Here is a 16892-nt window from a genome sequence, read left to right on the forward strand (position 1 = left end):
TACTCAGCTCTGGAAGGGGTAAGTGTTTTAATAGGAAGAGTTTAGATATTTCAAAGCTCAGAAATTCAGATTTATGGAAGAGAATTCCATTTTGGACAGAAGAGCAAGGCCATTTAGCACACTCCTGGCCTGATTGCTGGGTGCCTGTTCTTATCTCTGAAGATAGTTTCTAGAGGAAACTGAGTGTGCTGAGAAGGGCAAAGAGGGTGTCTTTTTTTTTTTTTTTTTTTTGGTCTTTTTTTCAGTAGTGTTCATTTCTCAACATGAATTTTTGTAATTTGAGTTTTCTCTCTTTTCCTCTTTACTAGTTGGGAAAGAGGGTGTCTTTACTGTTAGTATTTGTGGAACTTTTATTAACACAATTTTATAGAGGGACTGTTAAGTCTAATGTGAAAATTAAAGGGATAAAAAATCACTTCCTATTTCTGCTTCTTAAAAATGTATGATAGTTGAGGCATATTTTGTTTGCTTTTTTAAAACAAATTTTTATTTTTTAATTGTAATTGGCCACAATACCTTCATTTTATTTAATTTTTATGTGGTTCTGAGGATCGAACCCAGGGCCTCACACGTGCTAGGCAAGCACTCTACCACTGAGCCATAACCCCAGCCCTGTTGCTTCTTATATAGCATTTCAGGTATTGTTTTTTCACATCAATACTCTATGCTAGTGCTCCGCCATTAAATGAGCAAATTGTAACAATAAGAACCAAACCCAGATGCCAGACCCAGATGGCATGTCTGCAAATGAGGGCTTCTCCAAGTTTTATCACTTTTTTTTTTTTTTTTGGAACTAGCATTTACCAAGGGGTGCTATACTACTGAGCTATATCCCCAGCACCCATTTTTTATTTTGAGTCAGGGTCTTAACCGAGGTGCTGAGGGCCTTGCTAAGCTGGCCTTGAACTTGTTATCCTCTTATATCGGCCTCCCAAGTTGTTGAAATTTCAGGTGTGCAGCACTGCAACAAGCCTCTTTTAACAACCTCTTCTAGAAAAGGTTTTGAATAATGCTGATCTGTTTGATTTATTGTCAGACTGCTGAAGATACAAGTATTTTTTACCCAGAAATTCTTATTATTGAATAAATTAAAAGTTAGGTTTTGCTATAATAATAATAACACAAGTATATTCACCTCTTCTATAAACCTCTTCAGAGGTAGGAAGTTCAGAGGTACATGGTCTGTAGGGACCCTGGCTCCTTCCTGCTCCCTATCTCACTATGGGTAGGCTGACATCCTCCTCCTGCAAATGACTGCAGCCATCTCACCTGAGTTGGGGAAGAAGGGCCAGGAAAGGTACCAGCTATCTTAAGGAAGTTTTCTGGAGATTTTAACAAAAGAATTCCTCCTGTATTCTCATTGGTATCTTATTCTGGGTAGTGTTAAGCCTGCAATTAAAACCAGGAATTTTAGGACTATGGAAGGGAACATGGGATGAGAAGATGGATGGCTAACAGTGTCTGTCACAGCTGTCCATTTTACTTTGATCTTTTTTTGGAGGGGGGGTACCAGGGATTGAATTCAGGGTCACTCGACCACTGAGCTACATCCCCAGCCCTATTTTGTATTTTATTTAGAGACAGGGTCTCACTGAGTTGCTTACCGTCTCACTTTTACTGAGGCTTTCTGAACTTGCAATCCTCCTGCCTTAGCCTCCCGAGCCACTGGGATTACAGACTACATCTCACCTTCTTGAGACTATGCAAATATAACTACATTCTTATAATATTTCCTGTTCCTGCTTTACTTAAATGCATTGATGTATGAGTCTGTATTCTATTTTGGAGCTTTTTGGGAAAGTCAGCTCATTATTCTTTATGATTTTATCACTTGAAAAAGTTAGGTTCCTGCCCTGTTGCTCTCTTAGGAGCAGCCCAGTTTCTTTGTCAAGCACTATGTTAGACCTTGGATTTGTCCTCATACTGACCAAGAATACTATGCAAAAAAAATGGTCGATGAAGAACAATGACTGAACTAGTTACCTTAAAATTTTTCTTTGAAAGTTAAAAAGTGATATGAAAGCAATTTTGGTGTTCATGATAAACACTTAACATAATTTTAGAGCTGTTGAAAACCTTACAGATGATTGCTCCTCTATTTTATGGTTAATGTGAATCTAGAATATCTAAACTGATTAAGTGATGATAATCTGCATATCACTGATTGAGGAATACTCCCTTCCAAATTGCTTACTTAATATCTCTTCAATTAGAACACATATATTATACACTGTGAGGAAGGCACTGTGTTGTGTGGTTCAGCTAGAAACTTTTTTTTAAATAGATGGACATAATACCTTTATTAATTTGTTTTTTAATTGTAGGTGGACACAATACCTTTATTTTTATTTATTCATATGTGGTGCTGAGCATCGAATCCAGCACCTCACACACACTAGGCAGTGCCTCACACATGCTAGGCAAGTGCTCTACCACTGAGCCACAACCCCAGCCCAGCAGGAAACTTTTCTTTCTTCATGCCACACAAAAATCAGGGGCATCTTAGATTAGATAAAATACATTCTTTGGAAAAAAAATGCCCAAGATTTAAGAGTTTGTTTTACTGCTGTGCTATCATACAACATGTGATAGATTTATGTAATATTGCTTTAAGAGCAGGGGGAACATGTTTACTTACATAGGTTCCCCCCCCCCCCAATATAGAAGTAGAGGCAGTGGATATAGCTCAGTTGGTAGAGTGCTTGCCTCGAATGAACAAGGCCCTGGATTCAATCCCCAGCACCACAAAAAACAAAAACTGTACAAAACAAATATAGAAGTAGTATAGGCTCATTGCAGAAAAAATTTCAAAAAAGTGTGGGTGCTGGGGTTGTGGCTCAGTGGTAGAGCATTTGCCTAGCATGTGTGAGGCACTGGGTTCTATCCCCAGCATAACATAAAACTAAATAAACAAAATAAAGGTATTGGATATTGTGTCCATCTGCAATTAAAAAAAGAAAATAGTTACTACTTCAATGCCCATCCCCACCAGGAGACAATATTTTGGTTCATTTCCTCCTGATAATTCATTTTCCTTTTTCTGTCATAACATATGGATCTGTGTAGATATACATTGGCACATGTATGTATGTATAAGTATGTCAGCAAAGCTAGATTGAATATATATGCTTAGTTTGTATATTTTCCTTTTCTTTCTTTCCTTCCTTCCTTCCTTTCTTTTCTCTCTCTCTCTCTCTTTTTTTTTTTTGGTACTGGTGATTAAACTCAGGGGCACTTAACTTGCTATGTTGCCCAGTCTGGTTTTGAAGTGCTCCACTACTTAGCCTCCCAAGTAGCTGGGATTATAGGTGTGCTAATGCAAAGGACTTATAATTATATAATTCAGGTACCTAATTTTATTGCTGGTTTATCCTGAACCATTAGCCTCTTGTATCAAGGGTTATGTAATAGTTATTTTCGGGATAATTTCCAAGCACTCTGTTGAAAAAATAGGAGTTTATTACAATGCACTGCTTAGTATAAACCATTTCTATATTGATGTTTTCAAATGAAATGTCTGCTGTAGAACTAAGCTAAACAAGACTGTACCTTTTTTAAAAAATATTTTTTTACTTGTAGATAGACATAATATCTTTATTTTTTATTTGTATATAGTCCTGAGGATCGAACCTAGGGCCTCACATGTACAAGGCGAGCATTCAGCCACTGAGCCACAAGCCAAGCCCAAGACTCTACTTTTTATTAGATATCTGACCATTTTCACGTTAGGTATATCAGTGATTTTTTTTTCTCTTAGCTGTTTATTTTTGTTTTTTGGGCTTATGGTACTAATTGCATGGAACCTATTTCAGATTGTACAGCTGAAGCAATATGGTAGCAATATGGTGTCATATGAACTGTGGGGTGATACAGACCTGGGTTCTGATCCCTGTTCTATAGCTTACTAGATCTCTACTTGACTTTTTTAAGCCTGGGTCCCCCATGCATAAAATAGGAATTATAATGGTTACTTCAAAGATTGTTTTTTAAGACTAGAAATAACACATAAGAGCCCCTTAACAGAGATCAAGAATATAGCAATCATCCAATAAAAAATGACAGCTGATAATGAGCAATAACAGTGATGATTTTTAGTACTTTTCATAGCTTCTAGAAAGAAATCAAGACTAGATAGCTTTTAAAATAACTACTATCTGGGCTAGGGTTGTGGCTCAAGGTAGAGTGCTCACCTAGCACTCATGAGGCACTAGATTTGATCCTCAGAACCACATAAAAATGAAATAAAGATATTTTGTATCCACCTACAACTAAAAAATAAATATTTTATTTTATTTTTTATTTTTTTAATATTTATTTTTTAGTTCTCGGCGGACACAACATCTTTGTATGTGGTGCTGAGGATTGAACCCGGGCCGCACGCACGCCAGGCGAGCGCGCTACCGCTTGAGCCACAATCCCCAGCCCATAAATATTTTTTTAAAAAAAATAACTACTTTCTATGTACTTTATACTAAAAATTGAATTAAGCCAGCAAAGGAGTAAGTAGGAATTTTGCTGCCAGGTTGGTTCTAAAAACTGTTTAGAAATTACAAAGTCACCTGCCAATTCCTTTGCTGATTGCTGGACATACAGTTCACAAAAATATGTATTTAAGTCAGTTGGGGAGACAAACAGGAAGAGGCCCAAAAGTAGAAATATACAGAATTTTAAATGGTATTCAGAAAAATGAAAATAATGATATGTGAGAAGAAAGAACAATATAAAGAACTTCAGAGTGAATCATCAGGGGAGACCTTTCTGAGCCGTCAGCATAGAATAAGACCTAAAACCTTGTGTTAACTGTGCCCTTGTGCTACTAGTTTTGCCCAGAAAGGTCAGGTTTCTGGTTCCCAGCCATAGTGAGGTTGAAAGGTTCTCTGTGCAAAGCCAGGCAGTGAGTCAAAAAATTCAAAGGCTAGTAATATGTCCGTGTGGAGTCATATTAAAGAAATTGTGATCAAGTAACCTAATTTTTTTGAGAAACTGAAAATTCTATTATGTATTTCTCTCTCAGCCTACTTTTAAATTTTTCATGCCTCTGTACCTTTGAAAGGGTTATTTTATTTATCTATAAATGACCTGCCCTTTTCTTATTTTAAGACTCAGTCCAAAGAAATCTCTGCTTGGAAGTCTTTTTAGAAGGACTTATCTTTCTAAATTGCACATCCAGGACATGTTTATAAGTGTGCTTAAAATGTCATTGGCTTGCAGTTATCCTCAAGATAAAGTTAAAAATTCTTGAAATGGCAAAAAAGTCTGTTGTAGTCTAGTCCCGTATTTTTTCCCCAGTCTTCTCTCTGATCGCTGGTACCTTTATTATGTATTCTTACCATGGGGGTCTTTGCTTCATGGTTGTCATTCCCTCTTATCATAAAGGCTATCTAGTTCAGCTGCTTATTTAAAATAAAATGTTTTGGATTGAGGGTATAGTTCAGTGGTGGTTCACTTGCCTCCCATGTGTGAGGCCCTGGGTTTGATCTCTAGCCCTGGAAAAATAAAAAATCAGCTTTCTTTAAACTCCAAATAGTGATTCTGTTTACAAGATTATCTAAGCACCCACCTTTTCTAATATCTAGTTCACTCTCTTCCTTCCTCCATCTTGGTCCTGGGGCTATCATGGTCTATTGACTGAAAGAAATAAATAGGACTAGATAAGAGTTCAGTAAATCAGAAAGCCTATAACCTCATCGTTTTTAGATTACTTGTATTAGACATTGCTCAGATTTATTGAGATCACTTTTGGTGGTGGGGGGCAGTGGATTACCAGGGATTCAGAAGCCCTTGACCACTGAGCCACATCCCCAACCCTTTTTTTTTTTTTTTTTTTGTATTTTTTAAAATTTTGAGACAGGGTCTCAATGAGTTGCTTAGAGCCTTGCTAAATTTGCTGAGGCTGCTTTGAACTTGTAATCCTCCTGTCTCAGCCTCCTGTGCTGCTGGGATTACGGGCATGCGCCACCATGCCCATTTTGTGATCACATACTTAAGTTTTAATTGACAAGTTTCATGTGACTGAACTTAGAAGAAGGCAAAATGGACACCGCTTGTACTGTATTGTTCTGCATTCCATCCTACAAAGTGAGTGACAGTAACAAGCAGTGACTCTTTATTACCTTCACTACTAGGCTCTAAGGATTAAGGAAATATAATGGTGTCCTCAGCCATAAAGATATTTCTGGTTGTCCCTTTGGCAGCATCTTTTACCAACTTTCAGTTCCTCAGAGAAAGAAGAAAGGCCTTAAGAAATGAGCAGTAGGCACCTAATTATACAGGAATGTGGCAGATTTAAATGGTCACCTTGCATTTCTGAACTACCTACAAGTAAATTTTACTGCAGGAAAAAAAGACAAGAATTAATCCTGGTAAAAGAGAAACCTTACAAGCTCAGCCTAGCTAAGAGGTATCATTGTCTGAGGTGCTGAGTGTGAGGGTGTGAAAGAAACATACAAGGACACTCGAAACCTTCCTCCTTCCATCAGTCCTCACACTACCCAGTGATTTCTTCTCTTCTGTATTCTGTCTTCTTTTTGTTTTCCTGTCACTCTGAACTGTCCTTTCTTTGTGGCACTCACTGCACCATTAGTCCTTTATTTAATTTCTCTCCTCATTGTTAGATCAGAGCAAAGGGTGTAATTCATCTGAGGGTAATGGTGAGCTAACATAAATATGTTCACATATATGTACATGTATTGTGGTTAGAAAAATACATAGTTAGGAGTTAGGAATGAGCATCATGTAAATGTAGACATAATGTAGAATGACATGCTATGAAATATAAATGGTGAGTACTTGGGGTAAAGAGATTGCTTTAGAAGAAAGACTTAAATTTATGGTAATTATGTAATGGGGCTACAATATAAAAACTTTGTTTTCTAAATAAGAATGTGAAGAGAAAGGAATAGCCTCATTTTCCTCATTCTGTAATTTCGGTTCTGTGTATCATTTGTAGGATTTTATTTAGTATCTTTGGTATCTTAATTTGTGCTCAAAAGGAGAATACACTTAACAAAGAGTGTAAAATCACTGTATTGCTTTTTCAGTAGACATTTCTGGAACTACAAGTCAGTTATAGAAATTATTTTTCTGCTTTGACTCCTGTGAATTCATTTACTTAGTATGTCTTTCTCCTGAACCAGCTCTGTTTAAGACAGCCCTTTAGAAAAACATTAATAACCCACATGCATATGTTAGTTTCTTATTTTTCTTCATGTATATTAAAATTCTAGGAATTAAAGCCACTTTTTATGAAGGAAGTTGGCAGTCACTTTGATGATTTTGTGACCAATCTCATTGAAAAATCTGCATCGTTAGACAATGGTGGCTGCGCCCTCACAACTTTTTCCATTCTTGAAGAAATGAAAAACAACCACAGAGCTAAGTAAGTGTTAGTTATTTTCTTTGAATGCAGATATCTATTCTGGCGAATCTCAGTGGTCAGAATATAGACTGCAGTAAAAACGCCTGGATTCATTCCCTGCCATCACTTCAATTGACTCGATGTTGCATTGGGTACATTACTTAATCCCTTGAAGGGCAGGTTTTTCCTTCTTAGTGTGTGGATTATACACATACATACCTGAAGACTACTGACTAGTAATAGTTGAGTGCTCTACATGGAATAACTTATTTAAACCGAATAGTGTCTCTCTGAATAGATATTATAACTGTCTGCATATTACAACTTAGGAAACTGAAGCGCAAAGCACTTAAATGTTATTCAAGATTAAACAGCAGGGATTCGACCCATAGTCTGGCACCAGTCCTTGCTCTTAACTACATTATTTCATGCCTTGCCATTGTACTCTATACAATATGTCTTTATGGGGCTGGGGCTATAGCTCAGTGGCAGAGCACTTGCCTAGCATGTGTGAGACACTGGGTTCGATCCTCAGCACCACGTATAAACATAAAATAAACATGTTGTTCATTGAAATTGGGAAGAAAAACTAGTAACAATATCTGACCTGGAGTAAAGTATGGCTGCAGGCCTGTCCCTGATCTCAGAGACTCTCTAGAAACAGGAAGACTGGTTGCCAACCTGTGTGGCAGAGAATGCTTTTCCACAGGGGCTGGGTGCTGCACTTAGGTGTGTCTGACATCTCTCCCAACCTAAACAGTTACGCATGTACCCACCTTCACGTATTGTTCAGTAGGAGTAACTGAGATAACATGCACAGAATCTTTAACACAGTACCCAGATCATAGTGAAGGGTAATTAATGTTGGTTGTTGTAGTTAATGTCTTTTCTCTTGTCCATGGGATTATGTTTCTTATAATATTTGGGTTACTTATTTTTATTGTATTTTTTGCTTTTTCCAGAGATTTCAGAGCACCTCCAGAACAAGGAAAAATTTTTATTGCAAGGAGATCACTTCTAGAGTGAGTAGTTTTTGCTTTTGTTAATCATTAGTTTGAATTTTCTAAAAAGCTGCCCTGAGTGAGTCTCCTGATTGAAGATTGCTTAATCTATAAGTATTTAATGAATCTTTCTATATCCATATAAGTCATTAGTTTTGATTCTTCTCTTTGTACATTGGGTTCTCTTCCTCCTTCTTGCTGATCTTCTGGTTTTGGATCTAGTTTCACAAGGACAAGGGATAGAGTGAGAAGTTTTGTAATGTAGGTAGACTTTTAGTTTTGTACTTAAATGCCTCCTCTCTTTTTTGCTGGAAGACTTGGTAATTTTCTCATTTTTTTAAAACTTTGATTGCCTAATGCCTTTAAAATAGAATCTATACCATGTAAATTCATTATGGTGACTTCATTTGTGAACTGAAAATTAAAGGTGCATTTTGAGTAGGTGATGAATATTTTTCTTTTATGCTGAGTATATTGTTTACTCATTCAGTAATAGCAAATATAATACTGCTGAAATTAAAATACTGCTGAAATTTAATCTGTGTAGATCATTGAGATAGTTATTTTGTTAAAAAATTATGTTACGTGTTTTAACCTGCCTGTCTTTAAAAATGCACTGTGTTAATCAGTCTTTTATAGTGTCAAATACCTGAGAAAAACAGCTTGGAGGAGGAAAGATTTATTTTGGCTCATGGTTTCAGAGGTGCCAGTGCATTGTTGGCTGGCTCCAAGACAGGAACGTCAATGTGGAAGGGCACGGCAAAGCAAAGCTGCTCCTCTCATGACAGTTGGGAAGCAGAGGGAGAATGAAGAAGGGGCCCGGGACAAGATATACCCTTTTAGGGCAGGCCCCTAGTGACCTACTTTCTCCAACTGGGTCCCACTGCCTAAATTTTCCACCACTTTCCAATAATACCATCAGATATGTATCCTTCTAATGGATTAATCTACTGATAAGGTCAGAGCCCTCATGATTCAATTACTTCTCAGAATCCTCACCTCTGAATAGGGTGTATTGGGGACCAAGCCTTCAACACATGAGTCTTTAGGGTATACTTCATATCTAAACAATAACATGTACCTTACACTCATCAAAATTTACTTTATGGGGCAGAGGTACATGCCAGTAATCCCAGTTACTCGAGAGACTAAGGCAGGAGCAAGAAAGGTTTGAAGACAGAGTGGGCAACTTAGGGAGACCTTGTCTCAGAATAAATAAATAAGGGTTGGTGATGTAACTCAGTGGTAGAGCACTACCCATGTGTTCAATCCCCATTGCTGGAGGGGAAAAATCATGAACCAAATTGATCTGTACCTTTTAACTTCAACAAGAAGGCTGGAGTTTTTTTAAACATGTAATGAAAAATTCAATTTCAGTGGGTTTTGTGACATGATGATTTGACAAGATTGATCTTTTAAATGATATCTGGGGGAGCTGGGTGCAGTGGTGCACACCTGTAATCCCAGCGGCTTGGGAGGCTGAGACAGGAGAATCATGAGTTCAAAGCCAGCTTCAGCAATTTAGTGAGGCCCTAAGCAACTTGGTGAGATCCTGTCTCTAAATAAAATATAAAAATGGGCTGGGGATGTGACTCAGTGATCAAGTACCACTGAGTTCAATCATATCTGGGGGGGAAATACAGGCTTTTCATGTAAAGGGTAAATAAAATGATTTCTTTGAACATTATAATTATGATTTTAATGTTAGGATTGTATGTACTCTATGGGGAAAAAAAAATAAAATGCACCTTAACAAAAAAGAATGTTATCCAAGAAAATAGAATACATTTTCCATGGCTCGGGTGGATTTTTATTAGAATTTGAAGATCCTTATTCTAGAGATTTAATAGTATTTAGATTTCTCTAAAAGTCATTTAAAAGGTTAACTTGCCACTTTCTATAAATAAGGTTAAATGCTTGCTTTTAGTCAGATATAAAAGGTATTTGCTGGGGATAAGTCATCTAGAAGGTATTGCTATTTTAAAAGAAAAAGTTTTAAATATTAGTGAAGAGAAAGGGTGAAGTGTCTGTTAAGTGATTAAGTGTCATGAATGTGCAGGTGGTCGGTGGTCAGCAGCAGCAGCAGCAGCAAAGGAGCTCAGATGTGTCAGGTTGAACATCCGGAATAGGTGTATAGCTAAGTGTAGTTGTTTCCAAACTCCCCATTTTCAGTGAATGGACTCTGCTTATAATGGAAAATAGTCATTTCTGGTGGGTGTTGTGGAATGTAGACCATTTGTTTAAAGATTTGGCATCATGTTGCTTTCTAGAAGGCAATATAATTTTATTGGAAAGAAAGGTTGAGAATCCATTATAGTTTTACCTTGGTCTGATCATTCATTGTCTCTGTACTTCAGGATTAATATTTTGAGGTATTTTTGAAAGGTGAATTAAGTGTCTTCTAAATCTACTTTAAAAGAAAAGTCTTTACTATGTGGTATTTTAAAATTAGGTACAGATTTCTAATTTGATTTGTTTGAACTACACTTACAGTGAGCTGTTTGAAGTGGACCACATCAGAACAATATATCATATGTTTATTGCCCTCCTCATTCTTTTTATCCTCAGCACACTTGTGGTAGATTACATCGATGAAGGAAGGTAAGAGAAGAAAGTTGCTAGTTGATATATGAGAAGTTGGGAGTTATCACTATATTTTAGTAAAGGATAGTTTGGCTAAAAAGAGGATGATATTCCTTTCTCCTGAAAAATATAACTAAAGAGAAGGTTAGAAGTTTCTTTGCTTTTATTTTAAAAGTACTCAATTTTAATAGACCAGGATCAATAATTACTAGACAACTTTCCCTGGGGATTGGGCTATAACTCGGTTGGTAGAGTGCTTGCTTCACATGCACAAACCCTGGGTTCAATCCCCAGCACCACCACAAAAGAAAAAAAAAGAAAAGAAAAAAAGGGACTAGGCAACTTTTCCAAACAGGAGATTTTTGTATATATGATTTATCAGTGTTCTAAGGTGCATATTTAAAACTGTTGCTAAAAATAAGTAGCTTTCTGTTTACTTTTTTTTTTTGTTTTGTTTTGTTGGTGCTGGGGGTTGAACCCAGGGCCTGGTGCACACCAGGCACTCTACCACTGAGCCACAACCCCAGCCCCTTAATATAAAAATCAAGTGTTGGGCTAGGGTTGTGGCTCTGTGGTAGAGCACTTGCCTAGTATATGTGAGGCACTGGGTTTAATTCTCAGCACCACATATAAATAAAAAAGGTTCATCAACAATTAAAAAATATTTATTGAAAAAAAATCAAGTGTAAGGGGGTGCAGTGGTGCACACCTGTTACCCAAGCTACTCAAGAGGCTGAGGCAGGAGAATCACAAGTATTTTAGACAGTGTCTCAAAAATATAAATAAATAGAAAGGGCTGTTGGTGTAGGTCAGGATTAATATTTTGAGATGTTTTTGAAAGGTGAATTATCTTCTAAACTACTTTAAAAGAAAAGTCTTTACTATGTGTGTTCAATCCCCAGTATACAAACAAACTAAATAAATATTGAATATAACTTAAACAATAGCAGTGTGGTAGTCATAGATTGAATTTGCATGCTTTTTTAAAAAATTCAATTTGAAATAATGGTAAAATAATATATTAGTAATCTTTTGAATTATACCTATTTCCTTCTGAAAAATCATCTTTTGTACATAAAAATAATTGTTATTGAATATTTTGCCACCTAATATTTTGGTTTTAAAATACTAATGTAAGAATCTGATCTTCCAGAAGTTCAAAGCCATATCTGTCACCTTAGGTATCTTGAGTTCATAGCCAAATAGGGCTTTTAGAGAGTTTGTTGTTGATATGTTGTGAAGCAGAGAGAGGGTTAGACACAGGTCTCTGTCCAGGGAGCCATTATATCCAGTGTAATTATGTTCAGTGTATTAATATTGTATTTTGTTTGAGGATTGAAAGTTTGGGGTCTGAAAGTTTTGAATTCTGTACATATTAGAAACTAATTTCTCTATTCTTCCTCTCTGCTTTTTCCTCTCCAGGCTAGTACTTGAGTTCAATCTCCTGTCTTATGCTTTTGGTAAATTTCCTACTGTTGTTTGGACATGGTGTATCATGTTCCTGTGTACGCTTTCAATTCCCTATTTCCTGTTTCAACATTGGGCCGATGGCTACAGCAGGAGTTCTTATCCAGTGATCTATTCTCTTGTCCATGGCTTGATTTTTATGGTCTTCCAGCTTGGAATTCTAGGGTTTGGACCAACATATGTTGTATTAGCATATACACTACCACCAGCTTCTCGGTTCATTGTTATACTTGAACAGGTAAGATTTTTAGTGTTACCCAAAAGGGTGCTGTGCTTAGTTAAATATTATAACAATGATATAATAGTGGTATTATTTTTAGCTGTATTAACGTGGGTAAGTTTTCATATATGGCACTGTGTGATGTAGAATTTAAGTGCTGAACTATATTATCTCATCTTTCTTTTTTTTGGGAGGGGGACTGGGGATTGAACTCAGAGGTGCTCGATCACTGGGTCACATCCCCAGCCCTATTTTGTATTTTATTTAAGGGTAGGGTCTCAGTTAATTGCTTAGAGCCTCGCTTTGCTGAGACTAGCTTTGAACTTATGATCCTCCTGCCTCAGCCTCCTGAGTCACTAGGATTATAGGTGTGCACTACCGTTCCTGGCATATCATCTTATCTTTTAAAATTCATTCTAGCTCCAGTGTTCTCTGGATGTTAGTAATTGAAATAAATTATATTGAACAGTTCTGGATGAATTAAATTTTTCCCCCAAATACTTTTTGTAAAAATCATCTAGATGATTAAATATCTTTGTAATTTAAAACTCCACTTTTGGGGCTGGGGATGTGGCTCAAGCGGTAGCACACTCGCCTGGTGTGCATGTGGCCCGGGTTCGATCCTCAGCACTACGTACAAAGATGTTGTGTCCGCTGATAGCTGAAAAATAAATATTGAAATTCTCTCTCTCTCCTCTCTCTTCTCTTTAAAAAATAAATAAATAAAACTCCACTTTTGGGCTGGGGCTGTGGCTCGGCCCAGCGGTAGAGTGCTCACTTAGCATATGTGAGGCCCTGGGTTCGAGCCTCAGCATCACATAAAAATAAATAAAATAAAGGTATAAAAAAATAAAACTCATTGTCACGTAACTATTTCCTTCTAAGTAAGAGATTTATCTCAATTTTTATTGTTTTTTTTTTTTTTTTTTTTTAGTTTTAGATGGACACAATATCTTTATTTTTCTGTGGTCCTGAGGATTGAACCTAGTGCCTCACAAGTGCGAGGCAGGTGCTCTATCACTGAGCTACAGCCCCAGCCCTTATCTCAATTTTTTAATATATCCTTTAGAATTTTCTAACATATATTGTCTGTAGCACTATTTGACTAATAAAAAAGACCAATTCAGAATTTCTTTGAACAGACTTAATTTCTTTGTTTTTTGTATTGGAGATTGAACCCAGGGGCACTCTACCACTAAGCTACCCAGTCCCTTTTACTTTTAATTTTGAGATAAGGTCTCGCTAAGTTGCTCAGCCTAGATGGAGATCCTTTTGCCTCAGCCTCCTGAGTCACTGGGATTATAGCATGCACCACTACCTCCATCTTGAACAGACTTAATTTCTTAATTTAGATTATTGTAATATTTATATTATATTAATAATGCTGTTAGGTACAGAATAATTTGAGTAATTACATGTCCTTTAGGGTTTGTTTTTTTAATTTGCTTTATTCTATAAAAGTGAAGTTCTTTAGTGTCAATATAATCTAGTTCTGGGGTTGCTTATAGGAGATAAGGCAATGATAGAAAATTCATCTTTTCCCTCTTCCTTTTGTAGATTCGTATGATAATGAAGGCTCACTCATTTGTCAGAGAGAATGTGCCACGGGTACTGCATGCAGCTAAGGAGAAGTCAAGTACGTAATTCCATTAGAGTTATAGGATATTTCAGCCTTTAGTGTTCACTAGGAAGACATGTTACATTCTGTAGAGATGATACTTATTTTTAAACACATTGATCAGTGCTGATTTGGAAGACTGTTTACTGATTGTCCTTGTACCTACAATTTAAAAAAAAATTGATCATTAGACTCTTCTGTAACTTCTTATTGTGGACTGTTACTAGCTTCATTAACAACTGTGCCTACTGCTGATAACAATTCACAATGTGAAATTACAGAAGAGTCTAATGATTACCAAGCACCAAGAGTGCTTCACACTCTGGAAATTATCTCAGTCACAGGAATAACTTAGACTGGTAATGTTCAGTTAATGCAAGAATAGGTTGTTTTAGGAGACCAAGAGGAAATAACATGGGCTTAGAGGTCATGTTTTTCTTTGTTCTGTACTTCCTTATTTCCCCCTTTTAGTTTTGCTGGGAGAAATTAAAGAGCCTCTGATCTAATAACTGTTTTTTCTTTTCTAGGCATGATTCCAATACCCACAGTCAACCAGTACTTGTACTTCTTGTTTGCTCCTACCCTTATCTACCGTGACAGCTATCCCAGGTAATAGCATTATGAAGTAGAACTGTGGTGAGCACTGGAGTGAGATGGGTAGGTAGGCAGAGGCCAGGTCATGTAGAGGTACAGAGATAATAGAAGGTATCCTCATTTTTTTCTCTGATATGGGAAGCCTTAAATGGTCATTCCAGCAGTCTAACTTGGTAATATTAATTCTTGGCAGAATTATATTATGATTTTGTATGATCATAAATGATACTAAGTAATTTTGTTTGTTTGTTTTGGTGCTAGGGATGCAAAGTAAGCATGTGCTGTACCACTGAGCTACTCCCCCAGCCCATAAATGTTATTCTGTGTGGAAAAATACTAATTGTGAAGGTCATTATTTAAATTCAGTTACATACTTTAGAAAACTTGTTTTGTTTCTTCTTTCTTTAGAACTCCCACTGTGAGATGGGGTTATGTTGCTATGCAGTTTGCACAGGTAAATTGTTTAATTGCCTAAGATGTGTTGATTGGAAAATGGGGATTCATATTTATTATAATGTAATCTATTCAAAATGGTAGATGTGTGTCAATGAGGAGCTTGAGAATGCTTTCTATTGAGACTATGAAATCTTTTAAAACAAATATATAGTATTTTTTTTTTTTTGCCAACATCAAAGATAATTTTATTCAGAAAAAAAAGATAATTTTCTTCAGGAAGAGAAATTATTTTAATTGAAGTAATTCTGTTTGTTTATTTCAGTAAGCATCTATGTTAATTTTCCCCTCTCTGTACTTTGGGGTGGGGAGATATGTTTGTGGGTATGGTCCTTCACTCCATTCCCACTCCATTGTGAAAATCCTAAATCCCAGAAGATCTCATTTAAATTGTTTCTAATACCCATTATTTATTCTTTTGTTTAGGCTTGATGTAGTAGGAAAAACAGTTCTTAGATGATCTTTTAAAATGTCAGAGACTGAGGTTGTAGCTCAGTGGTAGAGAGCCTGCCTTGCATGTAAGGCACTGGGTTCAATCCTCAGCACCACAGAAAAATAAAGAAAAGGTATTGTGTTCATCTCAACTAAAAGAAGTATCAAAAAATGTCATTTGGTAAAGGTTAATAAAAATTATGGTAGAGACTAAGCTTGAGTACCTGTTTGCTATTTGTTTTGGTGGTACTAGAGATGGAATCCAGGGCCTCTCATGTTCTAGGCAAATGCCCACCTCTGTGTTACACACCAGTTTTTGTTTTATTTTGAGACAGGGTTTCTCTTAAATTGTCTGGGTGGCCTTACCCTTGCAGTCCTGAGTAGTCGGGATCATAGGTGTGCACCACCTCATCCAGCATAGTAATCTTATATACCAGGGCTAACTGAAATATATATGAAACATTGGTTTAAGTGTCGCATTTGTTTAAGGGTCTTTTGGAACAGAAACATAAGCTTTATTTTTTCTCATTAAGTCATCAATTTTCTAATCATCTTTGTTTTGTTTCAGGTTTTTGGCTGTCTATTTTATGTGTACTACATCTTTGAAAGGCTCTGCGCCCCCTTGTTTCAGAATATCAAACAGGAGCCCTTCAGTGCTCGTGTTCTGGTCCTGTGTGTATTTAACTCCATCTTGCCAGGTATAGTGGGTCCTTGTTAATTCATTTGTGCAGAAGGAAAATAGCCACTGCCTCTAAGTACCTTTGGTTTTCCTCCTTTTTCCTGTAAATGTATCTACACACTTCTGCCATCTTAAGTAACCATTTTTCCTTCTATCTCAGAAATGAAGTGTCCTTCAGGTTTCAGGCCAATTTTTCTATTTATCTATTAGCTTTCACTTAAGTTTTGCTTTCTCTGATGGTGGATGTTCCATATTTATTATGTTTTACCTTCCTTTTCACTATTTAGTTCACTATTATCTTGCTCTCAGTCTTACCAGGTTACTGAAATGTCCTTTGTTAAAATCATTAGTAACCTCCTGACTTTTAAACCCAGCACGTGATTTAGCCCTTATCCAATTTGACCTCCATGATTCATGGGATATTCTGACCATATGTTGAAATCTCACTTGGTATCATTTCTTAGTCTCCTTTTCTTTCTAGCCATATC

General features: G+C 36.6%; 1 protein-coding gene and 1 long non-coding RNA gene across 8 annotated transcripts in view; one reads left to right on the forward strand and one right to left on the reverse strand.

Annotated features, from left to right (window-relative positions):
• LOC110597623 (uncharacterized) overlaps positions 1 to 16892 on the reverse strand; it is a 94265-nt gene that overhangs the window by 63137 nt on the left and 14236 nt on the right. For all 5 annotated transcript variants that reach the window (XR_013426400.1, XR_013426399.1, XR_002483363.3 and 2 more), the window contains exon 3: positions 5561 to 5628. This is a non-coding gene — a long non-coding RNA (uncharacterized LOC110597623). The remainder of the gene's footprint in view (positions 1 to 5560; positions 5629 to 16892) is intronic.
• Soat1 (sterol O-acyltransferase 1) overlaps positions 1 to 16892 on the forward strand; it is a 58399-nt gene that overhangs the window by 28486 nt on the left and 13021 nt on the right. For 2 of the 3 annotated variants that reach the window (XR_013426398.1, XM_005319754.5), the window contains exons 4-11: positions 7227 to 7378; positions 8320 to 8379; positions 10852 to 10959; positions 12364 to 12646; positions 14186 to 14264; positions 14774 to 14855; positions 15249 to 15294; positions 16294 to 16423. Coding sequence is in view for 2 of the 3 variants with exons in the window: in XM_005319754.5 (XP_005319811.1) it covers positions 7227 to 7378; positions 8320 to 8379; positions 10852 to 10959; positions 12364 to 12646; positions 14186 to 14264; positions 14774 to 14855; positions 15249 to 15294; positions 16294 to 16423 (940 nt within the window). In the remaining variant the exon portion in view is untranslated. The remainder of the gene's footprint in view (positions 1 to 7226; positions 7379 to 8319; positions 8380 to 10851; positions 10960 to 12363; positions 12647 to 14185; positions 14265 to 14773; positions 14856 to 15248; positions 15295 to 16293; positions 16424 to 16892) is intronic. The other variant, XM_021722620.3, reaches the window with a different exon arrangement.

This window comes from Ictidomys tridecemlineatus, chromosome 10, assembly GCF_052094955.1.
Source record: "Ictidomys tridecemlineatus isolate mIctTri1 chromosome 10, mIctTri1.hap1, whole genome shotgun sequence".
NCBI lineage: Eukaryota > Metazoa > Chordata > Mammalia > Rodentia > Sciuridae > Ictidomys > Ictidomys tridecemlineatus.